The 27,095-nt window shown below is 36.8% G+C and overlaps 1 protein-coding gene across 3 annotated transcripts in view; it reads left to right on the top strand.

Moving 5' to 3' along the window:
* The window catches only part of BRINP3 (BMP/retinoic acid inducible neural specific 3), a 209,431-nt gene that overhangs the window by 107,971 nt on the left and 74,365 nt on the right, over positions 1–27,095 (top strand). For all 3 annotated transcript variants that reach the window (XM_057402442.1, XM_057402440.1, XM_057402439.1), the window contains 2 exons: positions 3,635–3,825; positions 11,854–12,044. In XM_057402442.1, coding sequence (XP_057258425.1) covers positions 3,635–3,825; positions 11,854–12,044 — 382 coding nt within the window. The remainder of the gene's footprint in view (positions 1–3,634; positions 3,826–11,853; positions 12,045–27,095) is intronic.

Here is a 27,095-nt window from a genome sequence, read left to right as displayed (position 1 = left end):
GTAAGTTCTTTAAGAGCTTCAACTTTTAAAGCTGTGGAAAGAGTTCTAAAGCTGTAATCTAGCTCTACCAGGAAAACATTTGCCTCTTTCAGAGAAGAGTTCTAGGACATACTGTTTAAAACCAGAGCTCAGAAAGAAGCAGTCAATCAACTTAGGCCAAGGTTAAGAGGAGATTCAGACAAAAGCTGTAGTTATACAGAGCATGCCTAATATTTAGAAAAAAGTAATCTACCTGACGTGCATTAAAAGCTTCAAAAATTGGGAATGAAAATTGGAAAAAACTGTTCTAAGAAGTGCAAGTTGAATGAACTGTCTGTAGTTAAGTACTACAATAATTGTTGAGAAGTTCTGAGAAATCTTCAACATCAGCTTTAAAGTCAGGAGGAGATACTTTTCTGTGAGACAGTTTCTTCTTCAGTCACAAACTTGCTGACATAGGCAACAAAAGCTATTTTGTGATATTCCTTTGACAGCATTAAAAAGGATCAGGTGAGGGGATTATGGTGGCCTTCTCTATCCTAAAAAATTCTGACAATGAAAACAGAGTGAAGGGTAGCAGCAAACTACCTACTCTAAGACATGCAACTTTCCTGTTGTGTTTGAACCTCAGCTTTGATGTAGACAATTAGTAAGATAGCAAGTTTAGAAGAAAAGGTTTCATCAATGTATAAAATGAATATTTTACATTACTGTCGTAGTTTAAACCCAGTCAGGTAACTCGTTCACTCACCCCCCCCCCCTTCTTTCCCACCCCTACTCCCGGAGGGACGGAGAGGAGAATCGAAAAGAATGCAACTCCCACGGGTTGAGATAAGAACAGTTTAGTAACTAAGGTATAACACAGATCACTACTGCTACCACCAATGATAATAATGATAAAGGAAATAACAAGGGAACAGAATACAGCACCTCACCACCCGCTGACCGATAACTCGCCCCCAAGCCCGACCAAGCTCCGACCGATACCTCCTCCAACCCTGCAGTCTCTCAGCCCTTCCGGCTAACTCCCAGTTACATCCTGGGCATGACGTGCTGTGGTATGGAATACCTCTTTGGTCAGTTTGGGTCAGGTGTCCTGTCTCTGCTTCCTCCCGGCTTCCCCTCCTCCCTGGCAGAGCATGAGGCTCACAAAGTCCTTGGCCAAACCAAAACATCACTATAAGCTCTGTTCCCGAGCTGAAAGTCAAAACACTGCACTGCACCAGCTACCAAGAAGGAGAAAAATGACTGCTACTGCTGAACCCAGGACAATTACAAAGCTTGTATTCTTATCTTGCTATCAAAGCAATTCTGTCTTGTTGGTCTGTTTGGGAACTACAACTGATCTACATTTTCTGATATATTCAAGTGAAAAAACCCCAAGCCACTCAAGTATGCCCAGAATTCACAGAAATAAAACCTTTGTTCTTTTTTTTTTTTTTTTTTCCCAACTAGAAAAGCACATTTACAGTTCAGGCTACACTGTTTTTATTGCTTGAGTTAATGTGGTCAATATGCCAACAAATATTCTTTTATTTTAGAGACAGAAAATATTTATGTGCAATTTATCTCTACACCAACATGCGGTAGTTCCAAAAAACCTGAAAAAGGGGTTATTGGTTCTGTAGCTTCTTAAAAGGAAAGTAAATTTGTGAGAGAAAACTTTAAAACCTGACAACTAAGTTGTAAAAGCCCTACAACTATCAAATAGTGATTTCCAAATACTAAATTGGGCACACCGGCTATGCGCAGTCTTTAAGGAACTGTGGAGATCTGTTTAGTCTCATGCTCTTGACTGGTAAATTGCATTAAATTTCAGGTAAGTTATGTAAAGCTCTTTCTACTACAATTCTGATTTGTTTTTGATAAAAATATGGCATTTGCAAGAATGTGTCTGAGAGGAAAAGCAATTCATAGGAGCTGCAGCAAACTGTCACCTACTATGCATGTGAATTTAAGCTAGGCTGTGGATAAGATGGATGGGATCTGCAAGAGAAACAAGAGGATGCTGGAAAGTAGAAGGGTTATACAAGAATGTATTAATCTTGGGTCTACTAATAGTTGTGAACCCGAAAGTGTTAAAAAATATTGCTGTTGATTGTGTCTTACTTAGCTCATCCTAGTTATTAAGCCATGGTGTCGTGGTTTAAACAAAGTCAGCCATAAATCACGCAGTCGCTCTCTTGCTCCCCCCCCCCCCCCTTTTTTTGCTCTCCCCCTGCTCCCGGAGGGATGGGAAGGAGATTCAAAAGAATGTAACTCCCACGGGTTGAGATATGAACAGTCCAGTAACTAAGGTATAACACAAATCACTACTGCTACCACCAATAATAATAATGATAAAGGAAATAACAAGGGAAGAGAATACAACACCTCATCACCAGCCGACTGATAACTCGTCCCACCCCGCCTGACCAAGCACTGGCTGATAACCTAGTCCTACCCTGCAGTCCTAGTCCTTCCGGGTAACTCTCAGTTACATCCCGGGCATGACGTACTGTGGAAAGGAATACTTCATTGGTCAGTTTGGCTCACCTGTCCTGTCTCTGCTTCCTCTCAGCTTCCCCTCCTCCCTGGCAGAGCATGAGCCTCAGGAAGTCCTTGGCCAGGCCAAACATTTGAGCAGTAACTAAAAACGTTGGTGCTATCAGCGCCGTTCCCAGGCTGAAAGTCAAAAACACAGCAGTGCACCAGCTACCAAGAAGGAGAAAAAATGACTGCTACTGCTGAACCCAGGACACATGGGCAATGCTTTGTCTCAGGAATCCCTCCCTCAAATGTTATTTTCTAGCTGCATTCTTGCTTTTTGCCTTCTGTGTTAATTTTGTAAATGAAGCTTACACCATATTTAGCTGTGGCTTTTCTACAATCTTATCTAAGGGAAATCTTAATTGACGTATGTCAATCTTAATTGACATAGCTATATGAATGACTTAACAAAGTGGTAGCTAACCCACAGTCCACAGGTTGCCTTGGACTTAATTTTCACAGTACCAAAACAGCTATTGGTGAGCCTTGCAAAAGCAAAGTTACTGCAAATGCTGTATATCTTGGCTAGATTTTGCAGACAATGAGTCCTTCCAGTGATAACGCTATTGTCTGCATATTTCCTCAAAATGGACACCAAAAGTACAGGAACTGGAAATATCACAGTGAGTGGTGTGATAGTGTATTTCTAAACGGTTGAAATTAGCCATCTCTGTAACTAAAGCAAAGGGCATGGCCTGTTTGTTGAAATGTTTCTAAAATTTGCCTTGTGCTAAGTGAAACCACTTTTTGTCTTTTGTCCAAATTTGAGTAAATTATTAATTTAGTTTCAGTTTCTAGCTGATGTGATAGTTCTAGGGTTGTATTTGCATCAGAGGCTAAGCATAAACTGTAGGAACAGCAGCATCCTAAGTGGCTTCTCTTTATTTTTAATTCTTTCTGTACAACGATTTTGTTATAGAGTACTGCCTCCATTTTAAAAAAATAACATTCTCTTTGTTTTTGCCTATAACACATGATAGAGTATCACTGTCAGGGCCTATTATAATACCCACTTAGTTGCCCCCAGCTAGTCAACAGAGTAGTTTGCAAATGAAGAACATTTATCTGAATGACATATTTGTATATTTGAATGACATTTTTGAATGAGAGTTGCTTTGTTTTGCAGAGAGTTTGGCCGCTGGAAGGTAAACAATCTTGCTGTTGAAAGAAGAAATTTCCTTGGCTCCCCACTGCCACTTGCCCCTGAATTCTTCCGTAACATAAGGCTACTTGGACGCCGCCCAACCCTTCAACAGATCACAGAAAACCTTATCAAGAAATATGGGACACATTTCCTACTATCAGCTACCCTGGGAGGTAGGTTCAGTGCTTGGAATACTGTGCATGAGTTTGGTATGACTGAACCAAAAGTGGTGGACACAACTTATTTCTCTGCAGCACTGGTGTTCCTTCTCAGAGCAGCTGCAATAAGCAGCAATCCCTGGGCTGGAATTTAAAGCATGGGAGCATGCGCTGTCTACAAGTTTCATGGCTCCTTCTTCTGATGATGTTAAACTTTGCTTTATTGATGCTATGTAAACAATTTTATGGACAAGAAGAGGAGAAAGCCTCTTGCTAAGATTGAGGTACCTTACATGAGTTCCAGGTGTGAATGCTCCTGGTCTTTTGAGGTTGTTTCTCTGCACTAAGAGATCATTAAGGAGAGTGATGTTTTTTCTGTAAGAAGCCCTTATAACAATTTATATAATAACAAATTACACACATATCTGGGCCCATTACAGTATTGCAGAGATGAAGTAAGAAAACCAATAAGAATTATTTCCAGCAAATCTTTACAGTTAGGGGAATTTTAAACTACTTTGGCTGCTGGGAAGGCCCTATATCATCACTCTAAACTTTTTAGAACTAGTCTTCACTTAACCAGAGGGACTACATTTTCAAAATGGGATGATGAGACTTTGCCGTGTGATTCCTATTAACATAATGGAATCTGCATCTGTAAATCCTTACAGACTAATTTGGAAAGGGTAGCCTGATATATAACTGGGATCCAGTCACCAAATGGATTGAAGAAATCCAGTGAAGAGGCCTAATGTTCAAGAGAGAGTATAAATTGTTCTGAATGAAAGATAATTAGTACCTGTGATTACCCATGTAGGCATTACGAAATGAACTGACATTTTAGAAATGCAGTTTTATCCCTTCGTGAGTGATTATATTAAAGATAATTCTGGTGATTGAGTATCCTTCCAGCAGGACAGTCTTGTCAAAATCCTTTATTCACCTGAGGAATGGTTCTCTTTAATACATTTCATAACTGAATTCTAACCATACATTAATGAAATGACAGCCTTCTTATTCTCTTTTGGCCGATACCTGAGATCTATAACAACTGAAATGGCTCACAGTAGCTCCTTTTTCAAAAGACCATTCTAGAAATAAAGTGAATTTCTGTATTGCTGTAGTTGTTAAGAACTAATTCCTGACATTATTTTGGGAACTAATGCTTCTACAGCAAGTCCATTACCTTTAGAATTTTACCAAGAAATTACGTATGTTGACCAGCAATTTGGAATAAAATGCGCAGAATTTCTTTTAATTAGTAAATTTCTTCCATGCAAAAAGTAAACTTTTTATAAATTACTATATATTTTCTTGAGTATTCAGCACATAGCACATATGAACAGAAAAACTAACTGCAGAAGAAAAAGAAAATGTTTCTCAACACATTTGGCTAAAGCATGTTTCCTAATGCAATGATTACCCAAAGTGAAAAATATTTTTTGGTATTATTAGGTATTTGCTAATTATTAATAAACATAACTTTCACTACTAGCAGCCATATAATGAGATTCATTTTCAAGATGAAATTGGACCTAACAACAATCTAGCACAAGAATAGCTGCTTGTTAAAAGTACAAAATGCCAGTATCACACGGGTCACAAAAGTGCTACAAACTTGACACCTTTTAGGAAGTATGGCCCTAAGTAGAAACTAAAACTTTCAAGACATTTGAAAACTAGCTTAAACATTCAGTGCTCTCCCCAAAGCCTCAGGATTTGCTGCAGAGAAACTGTAGTAGGGTACCCTTTTCTCATCTCTCTTCAGAGTACCTCACAAAGGCTCTAAAATGCAGTAGCTGCCACATGCTTGCAAAAATTTTCCACTGACAAGGGGACAGTGTTGACTTCCAGGCTCTGTCAATGCTTAATAAAGTCAAAGGGAGTTTTTATATTAAGTTTGATGAGTCTTGATTTAGGACTCTTGCCTCAATTTTTGGGCATGATTGCAGGCACACCTGCTGCATTCCATTGTGAATGGGTATTGAATACTTTGAAAAATTGGTTCAATTAAAATAATTGAAGGGAATTAGTAATTTCTAATGCCTTCATAAGGTAGCTCATAACCCTATACTGTCTTGTATGTATTAGTTCTCATTTTTGAGCTAGATTGAATGGGGATTCCCAGAAATGCTTCTGCAACCTTTATTAATATGTAATTAGATTTTTTTCATTAATATAGTTGTACTTTCTGTTTAATTACAAGCTGTTTTATTCTGAAAGCTTTGTCATTTATATGGCTTCTTAAAAGCAGAAGACCAAACTGAGTGTGCATAGCATAGTACTTTTATTTAATGAATCCCCAGTCATCTGTATTCACGGACATAAAGGAAAGCTTGGCAAATGAATGATCCTGTGGTAAGATTTGTGTGCCTTTGTGACCATTTGGCTTTCATGAATATCCCTTTCTGACTATAAAGGGAACTCTTGCACATGGTTGTTTGTGATATGTTCACAAGTCTTTATCCACAAACAGAAAAATATACTCCTCAAGGGCATTCTGAAGCGAGAACTTAGGGAAGTTCTATATTTCATGCTGCCACAAGATAATATGGAAAAAGACAGTTCTCACTGTTTCTATTTCTTGTGGAAATTTTATCTTCCTGTGACATAAGCCAAATATCTATAATGAGCAGCTTCAAGCTGCATTACAGAAGGACCCTATGTAAGCAGCAGAGGATTCATAGGTGAGCTCAGATGCCTGTCCACAGGAGTGAAAACTTCTGCTTCTGCATTGACTGTCTGTGCTGTCAAATCTTTCAGAATCAAAAGAAAAAAAAAAAAGGTAGTTTTGTCTTTTCAACAGTCTTAATGGGTGTCAGCAGATCAGCTTAACCCCAACCTCTTGTCATTCTCCTCTCCACTGATTACAGTCCTGTGAGTGAGTTTGGTTGTTGGACCTTTACTATTCTGTGCACTGAATAGAGAGGGTCAGATTTTCTGATCCTGATTAATATTCCTCTTAAGAAGTATATTACCCTGTGTACAGAGATGGGAGAAACTGTCAGGTGGTGTAAAACAGTGAATCTCAATGAATTCTGAAGGATTTATGGTCCCTTACACTAACTGCTGCTATGACCTTTATTTTTTATAACACTTCTTTCAAGTTAAGATACAAACTATGGTAAACAAGGGAGGGAAAGCCCACTCTCAAATGGCTGATGTGAGAAAGAAACTGTAAAATTCAGTATCAGACTTGCAAACACTCCATGCACATCAGGTATGCAAACTTGGTTATGGTTGCAAAGGGGAAGAAAAAAAGCAAAAATCTATCGTTTTTCTTTTCCTGTCTACTTAGGGAAGAAAAATTTTAAATCTTAAACCAGATGGTATCTATAAAATTAACATTCACTGTTATTCACTTGTACCATGGAAATGATACCGCATCTGGCATTAATTTATATACTTTTTGAACCTCTGCACTTCCATCAGCACCTGCTTAAGTTTGGGAAAATGACCTGATAAAGCCCTAATGGTGCATTCTGTGATCTACACATAAATAGATTTTCAACTAGCACTAAGCTATTTTTTATAACAAAGGCATAACAATATTTTTTAATTATTTTTGATATTTTACTGTAATGCATTACAGCTATTGTAGCTAAAGCATTATATTTAATCAGAAACTTTCGTGGAGTTCATAGGCCAAAAACCTTTATGGCTTTGTAAGATACATATATGTATGTGTATGAAGACAGAGTTCTGAGTAGGGTAACTGTGGATGGTGCTCAGATATATCTGCCTTTGAGTGTCATCCTTTTATTACTGTTTCCTCACTTTTTGACATGATGCGATGGGAACTACCTACTACTACCCAGTCTAAGATGAAAACATGAAATGCCAAGGCATTTAATTCTTTCATCATTACAAAGATGTGGGTATGGGAAAACAATCTCTTAATAATTAAGGTAGAAAATAGCACTAAGTATTTAAATCATATGAGTATGTATTGTATGTATGTATGTGTAACAAAGTATATTTACTCCTTCAATAGATGGTTATATCTAGTTAGTTTTTACATGATCATTCCAATTCTATCATGATGGTGATTTACATTTTTAAGTAATTCCTGAAGATATGCTTAAGATGCACACAAAATTAATTTCTAATTTCTGAATATCATTTGTAAAATGTTGCTTAGGATCCTTTTATCTAAATGGCCATAGGTGGCTTATGTATCTAGGAATATTTCTATATACTTATTTTATTTCATGCTTTTTTTTTTTTTAAACCAGCATGTAAATTATTTTTCTCAACTAATGAGTTAGTTTAGCTTACAAATGCAAATAATGGAAAATATACTCACATAAACATATAAAGAATTAAATATGTAGGCCAAGTTACAAATTTGCAGATTTCAGGGCTCAAAGGCATTAGTACATATTAGGACAAGGTCGGTCTATAATGTGAATATCAGTCTCCTTACTCTTTACTTAATAAATGTTTTTATGCTATTTCTTTTAAACCTGAGAAAGTGAGGTTAACTGACTCCTGAGTATTGTGAAATAGAGTGAATACTGCTTTCAGAGCTTGTGGAAAGCACAGCTGTGTGTTTCAGATGCTGAATAATCATATTTTCTTTCTCACTATCATTAATCTTTTTCAGTTTTTTAAATTAATAACCTTGAATAGTTTTCTAAATCACACTTGTTTTTTAGCTAATGTCTAGATACCTTCTTAACCTATTTCATGGTGGCAGACTAACCAGTAAAAACCAAGATTCATCTATGTTTCAAATACGACAGAAGATTCTCTTTTGGTGTAGGTTTAATTTTCTCTACATTAACTTAAAACTCAAATAGGCTTCCACAAATTAAATATGAGTCGGTGATGTTATGATACAAAATGCTGAGTTCTGTGTGTGAAAGGGAGTTCTGTTACAAGTCTTCAGCGGAATGGATGCCTGAGTACCAACATGTGGACGAATTCTCTGTTTTTTAATCCACTTTTTTTAGCAAGTGCTAAATCAGTTCTGACAGATTAAAACCTTTCAGAATCTGTGAGATGGCTTTTGAGCAGCAAGTATTTTTGAAATGTACCTGGTTGTACCTGGTATTAGGACAGTGCTTGAGAATACCAGTGGTGAATTAGGATGCACTTGTTTGAAATGCCATACAAATGCTAAGCAGAGATTTTTGAGGAGAAGAGCTCCCTTCACGTTTACACCCAAGGCCCCATCACTCGGCTGTGCCTTCACTCAACCTTGGAAGATGTAATCTGATATGATCTGAGTCAAAGTAAACATTCAAAATCATTTCAACCTTGTTACAGAGCATGAAAAACAAAACATATCTGTCACAGAGGGGGATGGAGACTGCAGGACTGGGGATGCTAGGGGATCCTGCCTGCCAAAATGCACCCATCAGTAACTGCCATGGTAAGCATGGGATCAAGCAGGACTAGGATAATAGGTTGATGTGATAACTGTGAGGGGGTTCAAATGTTATATTCCTGACATTTTCTAATCAAAACCAAACAATGCAAAACACTGTCATTTTCTCGAGCTATTTTTCTTGAAATGGGAGTTTTTATTGCAGTTCTGCTCTTCCAACCCTGAAGATGTTTTTAATGAGAGAAAAATAAAAAACTCCTCTGTTTTAGTAATAAAACTTAACAGAATTTTGTTGAAATAGAAGCAGTCCCACCATCTCTGCTAATAACTAGTACAGATCAATCAAAAGTGTTTACACCAAAGCAAGATGGGGTAGTATACAGACTAATGAAACACAAAGAACCCCAGTCTTTTTTTTTTTCTCTAATTTACAGAGATTTTCTGCAAGATTAAGGGTTTGGGTTTTTTTTCCCTTACAATTAATTATAAGGTATTATAATGATATCTCTACTGGAAAGCCAGTCAAGCTTGCATAAGTCACTTTAATCTGAATAAACTAGCTAAGACCTCCGGGAAAAGGGAAAAATTGAGAGAAATCTCCTAGTGAAATTTTGCTCCTCATTTGCACAATCTGAAATGGTCACTGATACTTACCCCTTTGAGTTCTGATACTGTCTGCTCTGATACAACTATGTCCCTATAGCTCCACAAACAGCTGCACAAAGCCCATGGCCCCTGGCTCAAATCTCAGCCCACTTCATTGTTTTTAATTTCAGAAATATCTTTCATACTGGCTCTAGTCACAAGGCAGGTTTTGAAAAAGCAGGTTTTAGTGTATGGGCATAGTTGAAAGCCAGCAGTGCTGGAACCTAAAACAGGTTTTGATGGCAAATTTCTCTCAAGTGCAAGTCATTAGACTTTGCTGTACTTTTCCAGTTCTCTGCTCACAGCAGTTGGCATGGAGGCAGCATGGTGTGGATAATGGCCCACCTGGCCATAGGACCAGCAATGCCTCATGTTGACATAGCGTAACAAAATGAGGTGCAAACAACTGAGCTGATACAGCACGCTTGTGTCTGCCCCACAGAGCAACCTTAGTCTTCTTTGCTGGGGGTTTTGGCAGTAGTTAAATAAAATGCAAACCTATCTCTACTTAGGTTTAGGCAACTGAACAGGGAAATCCTGTTACTTACAGAGGCTGCTGTAATTCCTGATTCTTTGGAATTCAGGCAGTTAATCCTTGTTTTGATGACTGCATCCACGAAAAATAAGAGAATGACCCTTTAAGAAACTGTAGAAGTATAAATATAATGGTTAAAACTGACCTTACATAGACAAAACTGTCATTATCCAGATAATCCTATGTAAGGTCTGAAGGACCTCACTGTCCTCTGAACTTGGGAGAGATTGGGAAACACTGTAAGGTACATTGATTAACATGACCACACTCCTCTTTCTTCAAACAAATATTTTTCAAGCTGAGGTAGCTGTGTGTCAAATTTGTCAACAGATGTGATCTCCTGCATAGAGGCATGCATTCTTCTTTTAGCATTGTTCACCACCAATATTATCTCCCTTTAAAGATGACATCATGCTTTCATCCTACACATTATCCCTCTATAGCTATTACTTTTTGGCATGTAAACCCATCTAAACCTGGCATCCCATCCTCTGAATGGGCAAAATGCCACTGCAGCAGATGGGTAAGCAATGAAACTAGCACAAGTGGCAAGTCAGACCCTATCAGGGTAGTTTCCTTTCCAGGAACAAGGAAGTGGCATTCAGTGAAATTGTTAAGCACCTAGAATACAGGTATAATGATATTATTCATTGATTCTATGAAAGTAAGTTCTTGAGAACTTGCTCAGTCAAACAAGTGAGATATTGGTTTAGTTTTGTTTTCAATAATCCTACAGGAACTAAAATTTCCAAATTCAAAATATTTCTTCATTTCTCTTTAGAGAGAAAAGAAGTGAGAAATCTACAACACAAGATGTGGATCTTTTCTTTTGGAAAAGCATCTCTGCTTTGGGAGTTAGGGAAGTGTTATTTATATTTCCCTGTTTTAAAAGAAACTGATTAACATTCTTATTACATATTTTTATACTTTTTAGTTTTATGAATTTGGCTTAAGACAACTGTTACATCAGGTTTCAGGCATTTTAGCGTTGCTGAATTGATTAGAAAGCACAGGATTGCTTATAACAAGTGGGAACAATGTGTCTTCTGAAATCAGATATGATACATGTTTTAAAAGAAGGAAACAAAAAAAAAAAGAAGACTGAAGTATTACACTGGTTTCATTTTCTTTTAAGCTAAGATTAAATAAAAATTAAAAAAAAAGGCATTAAACAACCTTGGGAGTAAACACATTTTATACACAATTTAAATTGAATATCTACAAAATGTCTATATTGTTGGTAAATAGGAACACTTATCCCCTGTTTCATCACATATTAGGCATAAATGTGTCCTACTGTTTAGTTGTTATTCATACGAGGCAATCCCACCTTCCACCCCACCTCCAAACCAACCTGGAATAGTATCTGTTGTTTACGTGTTTAGGGCACTGTGTTATGAGTCTGCCAACAGGAGATCTGAACATTAAACAACAGCTAGGGAAAACTTTGGCTTGTCACCTTATTTCTGGCAGAATGAGATTCTCAGAAGATGCCACTGATGAATGTTGTGGTTTCTGTTTCCCTGCTCAGGGGAGGAGTCACTCACAATTTTTGTGGACAAACGGAAGCTGAGCAGGAGGTCAGAAGGAAGTGATCCCACCTCAAACAGCTCTGCCGTGACTCTGGAGACCCTGCATCAGCTCGCAGCCTCCTACTTCATTGACAGGGACAGCACGCTGCGCAGACTCCACCACATCCAGATTGCCTCCACTGCTATAAAGGTAGGGGAAGTCCTTTAGGACCAACCTGTGTTGTGTTTCCAGATTCACTAACAGATTCTCAGGAGTAATGTGTTTTGATTAGTAAAAAAAAGATTTGTGAGCAAAACAATAACTTCTGTTCTAAACTGTTTTTACCTGAATCAAAGCATTCAACTGATAATGAAGATTCTAGTTTAGAATCTGTTCTAATGTGCGCAATTTGAATGATACAGATGGCATGTTTGAACATTGTGACAATCTACTTTACACGTGTGCTCAGCAACTGCATATATAGACAGACCTATATTTGTGTATGGCACTTTTTTTTTTTTTTTCCTGTTCTTTGGAACAATTTGGAACTCTTGGATCTGCAGTTTTGTGGAGGCACATCTTATTTTCTGTTTGGAACATCTTCCCATACAGTTTGTCAGTCAAATCATCTTGCTTATTGACTACTGTAGGTCACTCATAAGCTCTGGCTCTCTCAGGTCATTTTCAGTATTGAACAGCAAATAAAATTTCTAACTTGCAGCTGAATATACATTAATTGTGAAGCTCTTCATACAAGACATGATTTAGAATCCATTCTGTGCGTTGAATCTTTTCCCTGGCGACTAAGGTCTTCTTCAAAGATCACCTGTAGTCAACAGCAGTTTCCAGCTACCTTAGCTGTTACTCAAGTAAATATAAATTTATCTCCTTGGGAGTGCAGGGGCTTCTCCAGTGAGAAGGATACAACCATAATTTGTGGCTCATCAGCACCTCTTCAGTTTGGCTGCTGTTGTATGGAGGATATTTCTCCTGTCCCACCCATCACGGGCTGGTGGCATGATAGCTAACCCCAGATCAGAGCTGGTCATCTGCAGGTACAGGATGGCGTTTGGCTGTTCAAGCAGCACAGCTGAAAATGCAGCAGAATCAATAGAGTTCAGTCTCATCTGTGGGCTGCATACCGGATTGCACAGTCTTGCTGCAAACCATCATATTACCCATCCCTCTGATCTGACTTATCTTTATAATCTCATTTTTTTTTAATGTTGATGTACAGCAACCTTTAAAACTGATCTTCTTCCTTCAAGTCACATGTAAAACTTTCCTTCTACATTAAGGTAATTATGTCTGAAACCAGTGGTAACTGAAGTGATAGAACATAGAAATGTAGAGACAAAAAAAATGTCTGAAAGAAATTTCTCCTTTATATTTACTGATTTCTTTCTAAGCAAATTTGTGTCATAATGAAGAATTAAACCCTGCTAGCTAACAATTTATGTAATGAACATTTTGCATGTCCAAAGTTTTTTACAAGCACTGCAAAATGTCTAAGTATTCTCTCCACCCTCTCACTGAGATGGATACAAATGCAAGCTGCAGCCCACCAGCAAAACAGATTTGCTTAATTGACTGCAGGAGTTTCTAGAAAATGGTTGTCACATCAGCTGCAACAGTGCCAATCCATGAAACTCTAGCTTTTGTTGAGAGACTGGGAACATTTGCATTACAAATTTCTATTGTCAGAACACTTTACCGAACAAAAACCCTGTTTCTGTTGAAAACTAGGATCACAAAAGCAGCCAGGAAAGGCATTTTTTTGTTTGATCCCCACACAGATTTTTGAAGCATTGTTTTGGAAATTGGAAAGCCAAATAAAGTTCTAGATCAAAGGTTTAAATAGCATTTCAAGGATATTTATTAAAACATATATGCTGACATCTGAGTTCAATGGCAGGCTTTCCATGCAGCTTCAGAGCCAGACCTTTGTGTTCAAGCAGATGGGCTTGAGGGCTGAGTAGGAAGAAGTGACACCCTAGGGGACCTAAGGATCAGGGTGCCCACTAGTCAGCCCTGTGACTTCCCTTCTTGGGCTGCTCCAGGGAGGACAGTGAACCCAGTGCTTTTTACACCATAAAATACTGGACAGCTTTTTAAGTCACAGAACCTTCTCTGTCTGGCTTGATCACCATGGCTCTGCTCAAAGCCTTCCTTTGCATAGGAGATTGAACTGGGGGTTTGCAAAAACAGTCCAAGGAAAGCTCTCTTGGCTTACCATAACTCCCTTCTGACAAGCTTGAAAGAAATCTAATATAAAGGTATTGTAACAGGTTTAGAAATCCCTGAAATTCTGAATTTATATTAGAAGCTTTCCAAGTGGTACATAATCATTTTTTGATTGCTGACTAGTTCACAACAACAGAAAATCATGTTCAGAATCTATTTAATATTTGATATTATCATTTCTGGTTAATTTTGGATGGCTTTTTAGTATGCAGTATACTAGACTCTACTATACTAGCAAAGTTGTTCATACTTTAGGAAAAGAGAACTGAGAGTATTGATAATGTTCATATAACTCGTGCTCTTACTAGGAAGAGCTTTACCTTCGTTTTGAGAATAAGTATCTGAATTTTATTTTTTTTTTCTTAAAAAAATTATTTGTAACAGACCAGACTTAAAACATCAAAAAGTATGGTATTTGCAGTTCAATAAACATTTCAGTGCACAAATGAGCTCTGACACAAAGGTGTTCCTGGAGTTTGTGGACTTTGAAATGAAAAAGAGTAATTTGATAGTATTTGCTTGTTGGCTTGTTTGTTTGTTTTCTGTATTTCCTGTAATTATGGGCAATCTGAAACTGAAGCAGTAGTTAGAAACAACTTTGCACAAGTGATTTCACAACCATGTATTTGCTGCTTGTAAGTGTTCTGAAACGGCTATCCTGATAGCTGTGGAACCCGTAAAAAAATAGTCAAGAAGAGAGACTAAAAATACAGTTTCTTTCCTTCAAATTCACACAAAACCCTGAAAAAAGACAAATTTTTTCAGGTTGGTGTGGTTTCTTTTTTGGTTTTGGTTGGTTTTTTTTTGTGGTTTTTTTTTTTTTTGGTGGAGGGGCGGGATTGTTTTTTTTGTATTTTGTTTTGTTTTGTTTTTTTCCCCCAAAATTTGTGTATGCCTTCTTTTTCAGGTTAGACTAGATGTGGTTTGGGCAAGTAAGCAAGTAACACATTAATAAGATTTAATAATTATTTACCAACAAGGAAGTAATAAAAACATTATGAGATAAAATCCTATCTTTTCTACAGAAACATGAAATATACAAACCCACTTAAACATTCAGTAGTAGATGGGTTCTTGAATCTACCTTAAGAGCACCACTGAGTTGCTTTGTCTAGGACTAGAAAGAGGATGAGCATTTAACAGGACTATAACAGTGCTCAGTCATATGCTCAGGACTATAACAGTGCTCAGGATAGCAATGAGCAGCTCACCCATTCACAAGCTAGGGCTTTGTCTAGGTTTGGACAGTCAGTTCCTAATGTTTCCAGTTTCTCCATCTAGTGATTCCATAATAGATTGACGTCTAAGGTCCATAGGGCATCCATTAATTCTCTTGAGTTAGAATGCAAAATCAACAGTATATCTAATATTAGGCAAGAATGATCAAGCTCAGTTAGTCTTCAGGAAAAAGGAAATAAATTACTGGCAATAAATGTCCGTTTTCCCAAATTCCTAGCATTTCTCTATGGAAAGCAGCAAATAATGACACATTATGCTTATGAGGGACTCTTCATCAGGGACTGTAGTGATAGAACAGGAGCTAATTAGTTCAAACTTAGACAGGGGATGTTCAGGTTAGATATAAGGAAGAAGTTTTTACTGTGAGGATGGTTAGGCACTGGAACAGATTGCCCAAAGAAATGGTAAATGCTTCGCCCCTGGCAGTGTTCAAGGCCAAGTTAGACAGTGTCTTGGGAGACGTGGTCTAGGGTTAGGTGACCCTGCTTATGGCAGGGAGTTTGGAACTTGATGGTCTAAAAGTCCTTTCCAATCCTATGATTCTATGAGTCCATGATTTTTCTCCCTCATATAATTACAACAAATAATACTTGAGCACTTCTTATATTCTTTGTTCAAATTCAATGAGATATGTGACAGCTGTTTGTTTGTTTTTTTTTTCATACAAGTCTTCATATTTTGTTTTGTGGGACTGATGCAGGAAGATAGTATTTTGATAAGTTTTATAGTTAATCTTTTCTATCAAAAAACTGTGTCACAGTGAAAGGAAAGCATTAAGAAGGGGGAAGTGAAAATTAACATTGTAGTCTTTGTCTTTAATTCTTATTTATCTAGTGAAAAGCAATACCATTCAGAGCAAAGTCTGTTAATGTGCAGCATGGAGAAAGGAGTGGGAAAGGTGTATTTGATGAATCAAGTTTGTTATTCAAATTTCTAATCAAGTTTGTTAGCTGTGACATGAGTAAAACTGATTGAGCTTCACATCAATCACATAGAAAATATATTTATTATACACTAAAAAAGGTAAAATCATTAGGTTACAACATTTTCCAACTGGAAATCATATGTCCATGAGAAGTACTTAGAGCCAATATCAATATTTAACTTATTTAAAAATCCCTCATACATACATTATTTCAGTATTATTATACAGCATGCATTTTACTGCAAATGGTTAGACTCATGCTAAATCAATGGTTTGCAGCCCCAAGGGCCTCATTGGAAAGTCACCAAGTGCCTGAGGGCTGCATCTAATTTGCATATACATTTACATGACTGTACATCCTGTTGTGTTTGAAATATTACATATCCAACATTACTTCATTTCAGAAGCTATTTTGCTATGAAAATTTTTCTTCAGATGCACTGATGGCTGTTAGCTCTCCCTATTAACATCCTTATTAGGATGATGGGGTGCACTCTCTTCATGTTTAATAAAATCCTGTACAGTGGTGGAAGCAGAATACAAATAAAGTCAGCAAATTTTTTTTTTCCCTGTGTGGTATTTTTAATGAGCAATGTTCTCAGCTCTTTCAACTTGTTCTCGCTACTGTACAGCCATGCTAATTTGTTCCTATTGAAGATCTAACCACAGCTGAAAGCCCAGGGAAAGGTGAAATGACCTGAGACCTACGACTATGCAATGACGCTAATCTATATGACTGATCTCTTTCCTTTGCTCATTAATGAATGGTGCAGACAAGACATGAAGGTCATGAGTTATTGTAGCATTTTCTGTGTATTTGGCAATGTGTCTTGTCATTGCCCACTGGCAGAGTGACCGTGATATACTACCCTGAGATCATGCATCCATACTCCCAACAACTAATTGCGAGAGTTTTTCAGTGGTGGGTAGATGGAAGAGAAATGTGCATAGTAGGTTTAGATTTCATTCTGCTCTCTGAGTCTAGAGTAGCTGGGAGACAACAGTATAATCCTGCTCAAATGACCTCAGTTCTTGTCTGCTAGAAACTGCAATTTCACCACTGTCACTAGCAAACTTTAACTCCAAACAGTTTTGCAGAATGCATAAGATACACATTTGTCGCACAGAAATTCAATGTTTTTGAATACTCTCACTGCATTCTGCAAAGGAATAAAAACACTGTTATGTTAGCATGTGTAACACTGCTGTGAGTAAAGTGAGGTTGTTAAAAGTAGTTTTCCTTTAGAGGATATATTATTCCAATCCAGAATACTTTTTTTTTCATAGGGAGTTGGGTCAGGTAAATGCAGTGTAGGTGTTAGCTTAGGGTCAGCCATAGTGCAACAAAAGAACAGGAGGCAACAGAAGAACAGATGCTTAAACTGAATTTTCCACCAGCTATTTACAGCCAGATTACAGCTCATTTATTCCAAGTGAGAAAGAATAAACATGCCTGAGAATGTGCCCTCTAATTTCAATTAAATTTTACTGTGCAATTTGCTTTTTTACTTCCCCCAAAACACTTTTTTTTTTTTTTTACTATGGGAGATTTAAGCATTTTTGTTGTTTCTGAACAAATACAAATAGTTTATAAGAACAGGGCTCTACTGTGATGGTACTTATACCTGATTATCTGTAATTAACCCATGAATGACTCACAGTGGGCTGTTAGAGGGGAAACTTAAGTGTAATGAATTTATTTTCTCACTGAAAGCTCAGACTAAAATGCAGACCTTTTTTTTTTCTTTGTTTCGTTAGAAAAACTTGCTTTCTTCGTTTTTTTTTTCTTACATACCTCATAGCTGAACGTGTTTTTCTGTGGATTCAAGTAATTGCTGTAATCAAAAGTAGAAATTCTGAAATATTATACAGCCTTGTGCTTAGATTTCTGGCAAATTCTAAATATAGATATTTTTCACAGTTTTGTATAAATAGCCAATTTTGAAATCCAAATCCTGAAACCTTCTTGTCCTCATTTTCCCCATTCAGTTTGTGGGCAGAATTTAAGACTGTAGAGCTGTGAAACCTTGTGAATCACTGAAACTTAAGAAGCTCCTAGCTAGAGCTTTATGTTGTAAAACCACAGTTATAAACTATATAGAAACATTCTATTTTTTTTATATCTATCTATCTATCTATCTATCTATCTATCTACACACAATATTATGTACATATGTGTGCTCTTGCAGCCCAGAAAGCCAACCATATCCTGGGCTGCCCCAAAAGGAGGGTGACCAGCAGGTCAAAGGAGGTGATCCTGCCCCTCTACTCTGCTCTCGTGAGACCTCAGCTGGAGTATTGTGTGTTCTGGTGTCCTCAACATAAAAAGGACATGGAACTGTTGGAACAAGTCCAGAGGAGGGCCACGAGGATGATCAGGGGACTGGAGCACCTCCTGTATGAAGACAGGCTGAGAAAGTTGAGGCTGTTCAGCCTGGAGAAGAGAAGGCTGCGTGGAGACCTCATAGCAGCCTTCCAGTATCTGAAGGGGGCCTATAGGGATGCTGGGGAGGGACTCTTCATTAGGGACTGTAGTGACAGGACAAGGGGTAATGGGTTAAACTTAAACAGGGGAAGTTTAGATTGGATATAAGGAAGAAATTCTTTACTGTGAGGGTGGTGAAGCACTGGAATGGGCTGCCTGAGAAAGCTGTGAATGCTCCATTGCTGTCAGTGCTCAAGGCCAGGTTGGAGAGATCCTTGGGTGACATGGTTTAGCGTGAGGTGTCCCTGCCCATTGCAGGGCAGTTGGAAATAGATGATCTTAAGGTACTTTCCAACCCTAACTATTCTATGATACTATATATAAAAACATTCCAGTTGGTCTGGAATGATCTGTAATATCAGGATTTTGTTGACTGTATTGAAGAGATAAAATAGTAAATGTCTATTCAATTAAAATAACCTTAGGGAAGTAAATTAAATGATTGTCCCTTTTAAAAAAATTGTGGCTTCCCCATTTTGTAGGTACGGTGACATTTTTTAAGCGTGTCAAGCAAAATCCGCAGCACAGATTTTCCAGGAAAAGTGTTGGTCAGGTCCATAACAAAATCCCAAGTTCTCCACTACTTCGGGAGGTCAGACTGCCTTCATACAAGACCAAAAGCTTGAAATTTTTCAAAGGGGAATTTAAAATTTAAGATCGTCAGGAAATAAATAGAAATTTTTCTCCCAAGTAGTTCTCTTGATGTGGTAAGCTCCCATTTGTTGTTTTTTGGTTTTTTTTTGGTTTTTTTTTTGTGAGAATTGGATAATTTTTCAGGCTATTTCAAAAATCTAAATCATTATTAAAAGCTTCACAAAATCAGCTTGCCATTTATACGGGTATGTATGTTATGTAAATTTAAATTTGGGTCATAATCTTAGAGGAACTGAGGCCTGCAGTTAGACATCTAGCTTATATTGCATTTAGGTCATTGCCTAGCCTCTAAGGGTCTTTCAGTAATCTGAATTTACCTGTAGATTTGGGTAGGCAAGTCTAGACAGCTGGAATCAAAATGCTGACATTGTGGTATTTAAGGCTGAATAGACCATACCACAAAGCACACCAGAGAGCCCATGTGCTAGTACATGCTGTTAACATCAATAAAATGTGAAATGTGGTACATTTGTGAAATGTGAAAGCTGCACCACAGTGCTGTGCCCAGACAAATACACTGTGCTTCTCAACAGGGTTTATTTGCTCAGGAGCAGTTCTGGACTTCCTTCTTGGAAGCTATATCCCTTCTTTTTCTGAATCTACACAAATTTTAGGTAGCAAATATGTCTCTGTGCCATGTTCTATTGCACAGCACAGGTTTTATTTTTGTCTCATAATCAAATTGAAATACACAAGGTTTAATGCAGTTATGCCTAGGAGCTGTTGATCTTTGCATGAGATTCATCATATGTATAACAAAGTCTTATGAGTACAATGTGTGGACTGTTAACTAATTCTAAGAATACACCAAATATAAACGTTTGGGATTTATTTCCATATCTTATTCATGAATTTAAGGTGATCGTATTAAAACCAACTTTAATTCATTTGGAAAAATTGAGTTTTAATTCAATTGAAAATACAGGGCTGTGTTCTCTCAAAGGTAATGTAGAGGTCAGCTCTTCAGTTGGTGTAAACCAACACAATTCCTTTGAGAATCTGGCTCTCATTATTTCAGAGGATAAAAGAAAAGGGAAAAACAAAACCCAGCAAGTTAATGCAGTAGCATGTTTTACTAAACACTCTTAGAATGCATACTTAGCAACATAATTGACACAATACATCACAGCAGCTGTAACATGACACTCATAAAAGGATGTGTTTTAGCAGCCTTTAATACAAGCTACATTTTCTCATTATATTTTCCACAACATACAAAGAGAGTAATGAGTTCAAGAAGTTATAACATCGCCAGCTACTTGGTAACACAGCAAGAAATGCTTTTAAAGCAACAAAATAGCACATAATAAAAATGCTAGGATATGCATTTTGGAAAGACTTTAGACAACTATTCTTAACTTAAAAATCGCAAACAACACAAAGTAACAACAACAACAAAAAAGGATAGACTATATGACATGATAGACCCTAGCAAATTGAAGGACTTCATTATATCAGTTATGTAGTTTAGTCAAGAAAAAAGGGTAAAAAAAAAAGTCATGAAAACTGCCAAACCCCAAGTAAGTTATAAATATACATATGTAAACAAGAGACCTTAACAGCACTCACACAACACTTGTCATCACAGTTGTCAAAAACCTACAATTCTTACTACAGTTCCTTAAATGTTTCAGATTCCTTTTTCTTTTTTTTTTTTTCTTAAAAAGTCAAACTAAAGTAAATAAACACAGAAAATGGGGAGGAGTTTTAATATTGAGAGATCCACAGTGAACATATTGAGCAATGTCTCTAAACTTGGAGAGACATAAATTTGTCTCTAACCTTGTCTCTAAACCTGGTTTTATGGATGCACCACCTGGTGGACAAGGAATTGGCTGGACGGCAGCATGCAGAGAGTTGCGGTTTACAGCTTAATGTCCACCTGGAGACCAGTAACAAGTGGTGTCCCTCAGGGGTCAGTATTGGGACCGGTCCTGTTCAACAACTTTGTCAGCGGCACAGACAGTGAGATTGATGCCCTTTCAGCAAGTTTGCCGATGTCATCAAGCTCTGTTGGTTTGGTTGGTATGCTGGAGGGAAGGAATGCATCCAGAGGAACCCTGACACGCTTAAGAAGTGAGTGTGCCGCTGCCAACCTCATGAAGTTCAACAGTGCAAAGTACAAGGTCCTACACCTGGGTTGGGGCAATATCAGGCACAGCTACAGGCTGGGCAGAGAAATGGTACAGAGCATCCCTGCAGAGAAAGGTTTGGGGTGCTGGTCGATGAGAAGCTGAACATAAGCCCGGATGAAGACAGGCTAAGAAAGTTGAGTATATTCAGCCTGGAGAAGAGAAGGCTGCATGGAGACCTCAGAGCAGCCTTCCAGTATCTGAAGGGGGCCTGCAAAGATGTTGGAGAGGGACTCTTCATCAGGGACTGTAGCAATAGGACAAGGGGGATTAGGTTTAAACTTAAACAGGGGAAGATCAGGTTGGATATAAAGAAGTTCGTTACTGTGAGGGTGGTGAGGCACTGGAATGGGTTGCCAAGGAAGTGGTAAATGTTCCACCTCTGGCAGTGTTCAAGGTCAGGCTGGGCAGAGCCTTGGGTGACATGGTGTAGAGTGAGGCATCTTTGCCCATGGCAGGGGGGTTGGAACTAGATAACCTTAAGGTCCTTTCCAACCCTAACCATTTTATGATTCTATAATGTAGTTAGAGCTGAGCATTCCAGCTCTAATTTGGAGGCATTCAGGGTTTTTATGGATTTTAATATGGTATTTATTTTGTCTTCATGGTGGTTTGTGTATAGGTTAAGAAATCTACTTCAGTACCCTCCATGTCTTCTGCTCTCTAACTGACAGTTGCTCCCTGTCAGCAGGTCAGAAAATGTCAATCAGGGACTAGAAAATCATAGAACATTTTCCTACCTCTGGACCCTAAGAAATATAATATAACATGCATCAACAACATGTATGAGCACAAAGTTCACATTAAGAAGAATATCTGAGGCTAATAGAAACTCAGAAGTCAGAGTCAGAAAAAAATAAGATTAGGGTAATAAAAGACTTTGAAAGATTTCAGTGTCCATTTTTTTTTCTTATATAGATTTTATCTGTAATACATTTTCACATGTTTTGCTATTCTAGATTATGATTCAAACTGTGATCATCCTCTGCAGTGTATGAATTTAATGCTAAAAAAAACCCTGAAAATATCCTCTGTATGAGAGTCCTTTATAGGTAACTGATTCTGAGAGTTACATCACTGCTGTCTTCTGCAACTCACAAATACTTTGGCAGGATCTGCATTTCTGCCAGCAAACTATAATGAAATCTCTAACAAGATAATGTTTATAACGTATATATATGCTGTGGCAGGAGCTGGGTTTAAGAAAGGTTTCATTATTAATTCAGGAGACTTTCTGTAGTATTGAGTGATTAGTGTGTTCAGATCTTTATTGCCTGAAAGGTTGGTAGTCTACAAACTTTATAGCTGAATCAAGTATGCAAGATAAAAAGTGTCTCTAATTTTGTATAGTTTGATTCTGACCTTCTGCAATGAATAAACTTCACTGAAGTAGAAGTTTCATCACTTGCATATTGATATGAGATCAGGGTTTTCTCCATTCAACCTCAACCAACAACTTCCTAATTTATCAAATTATTATTTATTATGTCTCTCTAGATTACCCAGATTAACCCTCTCATTCCCAGGGAATAGTTAATAAATTTAATGGTCTTTGGGTATTGGGCATTCTTACTTTGATTTTTTTTTTTGTTAGAATTAGTTTAAAAATAAAACAAAAAAAACAAAAAAAACAGCTCTAGTGTCACAGTTATACTAGTTCATAATATTCCAACATTTATAATAATTCCACTAAATAGAAGATATTTATATAAAATCTCCTTCCTACTATATAGATTTATAAGTAAATATAATTGTATCTTCTCCGGGATTAAGTAAATCCTTGAAAATGAAAAAAACATTCCGTTTTTTTACTTCAACCTTTCATGAAATCCTTGATGTGTAAAAAATAAGTGATGAGAAAATGTTGCAGATAATAGAGAAAATGGTTTGAAGAGGACCATTACAATATTTTTTCTGTCATATTTAAGTCTATTTAAAATGACTTTATTCTTACTCCTGTTCCCCATTTGAAATGTGACATTCACAGCAATACTGAGCCACACACATCATTGTAAGAAATAAAAACCTATGTTCCTTCAAGCATAGCAATGTATATACTGTGTTATAATAATTAAATGTGTGGGTCTGCTTTTCTTCCTTTTTTTAGGGTATTTAAGAGGGCGAAAACATTATGATTTTAATCTATGCTTGAAAATAGTAATAAAGACCAATCTGTTAAGAAAAAAAGCCTGTAGAAAAGAGTTGGTATATTGCACAAAGAGAAGGGTAAAGTATCATGCTGTTTTTCCTTCAGGTAAAAACAAAGGCATTTCCATTGTTATTCACAGCATCAGGAGATTGAAATTCTTATAGACAATAAGGAAAGTTAATTAAGATAATTGAATTGAGTTTATCAACAACATTGGTGTTGATTTACACTTGACAGGATCTGTCCTTCCTTGATGAAAATATATAAAGCTGCAAGTCTATAGTGTATGATATAAAGAGTTAGTTATATACTACAGTGTATATATTACAGTGTAATAGCTTAGAAAGAATTGTGTACTACATACATGATAAGCATTCTAATATGTAAAAAGGCTTGAAAAAAAAATGTGGTGACATATCTGACTTTAATGCAGACATTTACATGTGTAAGACCTGTAAAGCAAAGAGCAATTTGTGTCAAAGAATTTTTCACCTATCATATCATTAAAGGAGCTGGATACTTAGCTATCTGAGATTTTCTAACTTACATGGTAGATTACCTAGAAACAAATCAAAACCTGTGGATAATACAGTTCCTTTCAATTCTGAGAAGAACAAAGCCCTTCCACTTCCATGAAATTACACAGTACCAATAATAAACATTACTCTTTTCATTTGTTTTCTCCTTTGTCTTCTGAACTTCCCTCTTTCCTTAGATGCTCAGAAAAACTCTGGCTCTTGCTTTTATAATTTTTTTGGTTGAAGAAAATACTTGAGTTTATGATACATAATTTTATGCCTTAAGTCTTGTCTCATTTATGTTAGGTCCAGAAAGAAATGAACAAAACAAGCCCTTTGAAAACATTCTATATTCTAAAATTTTATTGTGAAAAATATATCAATGCAATATTCACAGTAGGACACATTCATGTATGGTTTAATGAACTAAAGTTGATATTTGATAGACGTCCCTGCCCATGGCAGGGGGGTTGATACTAGATGATCTTAAGGTCATTTCCAACCCTAGCTATTCTATGATTCTATGAATCTATGATTTGAACAATTTTTCAGCTAGGCACAGCAATATGTCTGGATAACATTGCCCCTGGAACCCAATCCTAACAGCAGTCTTCTGTACATTAAAAATTCTCTTTTTATTTAGTTCATGAAATAAAAATATAAAGAATCACTCAGTCATTAGCCAAAACTTTCCAAAGAGCAGTCAGTTTGTTCATTCATCCATCAGTCTTTATTGATGGTGAATGAGTTAACGTCTAAGAGCAGAGTTTGATGAAACATACTCATTGATGTGCCAGAGGTATTTTCACCTCATAAAAACATGGAAACCCCCATGATGAAAATTCACAGTGTTCTCCTAAATGCAACGTTGATTTACACTGGAGAGGATCTGTTTTTTCTTGATAAAAATATAGGATCTTGATCTGTTCATAGGAATTTTTCATCTTGCTATAATTCTTACCTCTGAAGATGTCTTTTTTGTTTGAATTCTCTGTGTTTCAATTTCATAATGTTCTTTATTAATGTAAATGTACTTGAGTACCATTTGATATGTTTGCAATTATGAGTATTTTGATTATTTGATCAAACTTGGAAAACTTATGAATCCAGTTTTACTTTTTTCTTCTGAGTAAAACCTTGAATACTGATCTGAAGTTTCTGCCTCCTGGTGTGATGCACAGTTTTGGACAAAGAGATACTCTTTCATTTCTTCTCTATCACTTTTTGTGTGTTCACTAAAACTTTAAGGGATATAAAGAAAATGTAGCTTGGTACCTACACCTTCCCAGTTCTCATTTAGTAAAGGCAGTTTCTACAATCTTAAGAATTTTCAGTTTCTATATTTAAGGATGGATATAACAAAAACTACCTCAGTCCTTATGCTATAGGGCTGTCCACTCGACTGGTGCATATTTGACAGGACTCAGGTGTAAAAGAAATGATCTTTTTTTCCATGCATTTTGACACACCATACCTGAAAGATCAAACAGTATACAGAACACAACTACCAACTCTTATTTCCAATAAATTTTGAATGAACTGACAAACCTGAATTTAGTCCTTCTCTCTGATCTATAGCTGACAGGCAATAGAATTATCTGGAATAGGACTGATCTGTGAGGGAATAAAAAGGGGAAATTATTCTATTTGGTAAATGTATTAGGAGCTTATGATTTATTTTTGACCAAACATTTTTCTTTCATATGATTCTTTACTTGCCTCTTGTCTTGCCTTTTCCAATCATTTTTCTTAAAACATACAATAGTGCTCATTATCACAGAGGTGAGTTTTCTGTAAAAAGTTACCTGAAAAGTAATTTTTATTTTTATACGTGTAATTGATTACTAAAATAATTGCTTGGTTCATGGTAAAAAGTTCTATGTAAAAATGTGTGAATATTTGTATCTTAATCAAATTTGCCCTCAGGTTTGCTGTATTTACCCTCACCTAAGGCTTGCAGCACGGTGACCAAACACAGAAAGCTAATATCCCAAATAAATGGCCTCCTTTCCCAGTCATTCTTACCTGGTATTTTCTCAACTCCTTCTGTCTGAAAGCAGCTAGTAAATATTGATGGTTCTGCATTCTAGACTGGCATCTGGAATAGAAATACGGAGACTTGGGAACTTTTTTTTACTATGAGTAATTTCCATGTGATGATTAAGTGTGGTAAACAAGGACCAGTTTTATTCTTTTCTGAACACTTGGGTTTAAGATGTTGCAGACAAGTGCTAAAATATTTCCTCAACTTTCAGCACTAGAATGAATTCAGAAGTAGTGTGGGTGACAGTGAGCCAATATATCTTGCAAGAATTTCACAAGTCCTCAGAACTGCTTGGATGGCATAAAAGCCCTGGCTTATTTTATCAAAGTAAGCACCCAGCACTCTTGAGTCCTGCAATGAGTTTCTGAGTGCTTACATTAACTTTGATTATGAGCATTGCTCCTTTAACTCACTTAAATGATTTAGAAGACATCAGCTAAAATATATAGTTTAGAATAGATTCAACACTAAGTCCTTTGTGGTTTACTGTTCTTTAGCTAATTTGCTGTTGGTCCTTGCTTGAAGTTTCAATTACAATTGCAAATAAATATTTGAAGATGCTTTTTCCTGTCAAATAATAAACAAGCAACATATGCATTTAGTTTAAAAGGTGACAGATATTTGATCTCTGAATCCTATGTCCCTTATAATTTATACAGTGAACAAGTTTTCCATTCCTATTGGCCTACTTTGAGTAACAATCATATAACTAATGCCATGCACTATGCAAGATATACACATTTATTGCAGCAATATTTGGAATCAAGATTCCAGTCTCAGGAGTTATTTCCATGACTTTTCATAAACTTGTGGGGTTTAAAGGTGAAGATTTGCTTTCACTCCAGATTTAACTACACAATAGTAATGGAAC

This window comes from Pezoporus wallicus, unplaced genomic scaffold (assembly GCF_028554395.1).
Source record: "Pezoporus wallicus isolate ANWC-B61680 ecotype Strahan unplaced genomic scaffold, APGP_CSIRO_Pwel_v1 contig_6665, whole genome shotgun sequence".
Classification (NCBI taxonomy): Eukaryota; Metazoa; Chordata; class Aves; order Psittaciformes; family Psittacidae; genus Pezoporus; species Pezoporus wallicus.
This window is presented reverse-complemented; position numbering and strand designations above follow the sequence as displayed.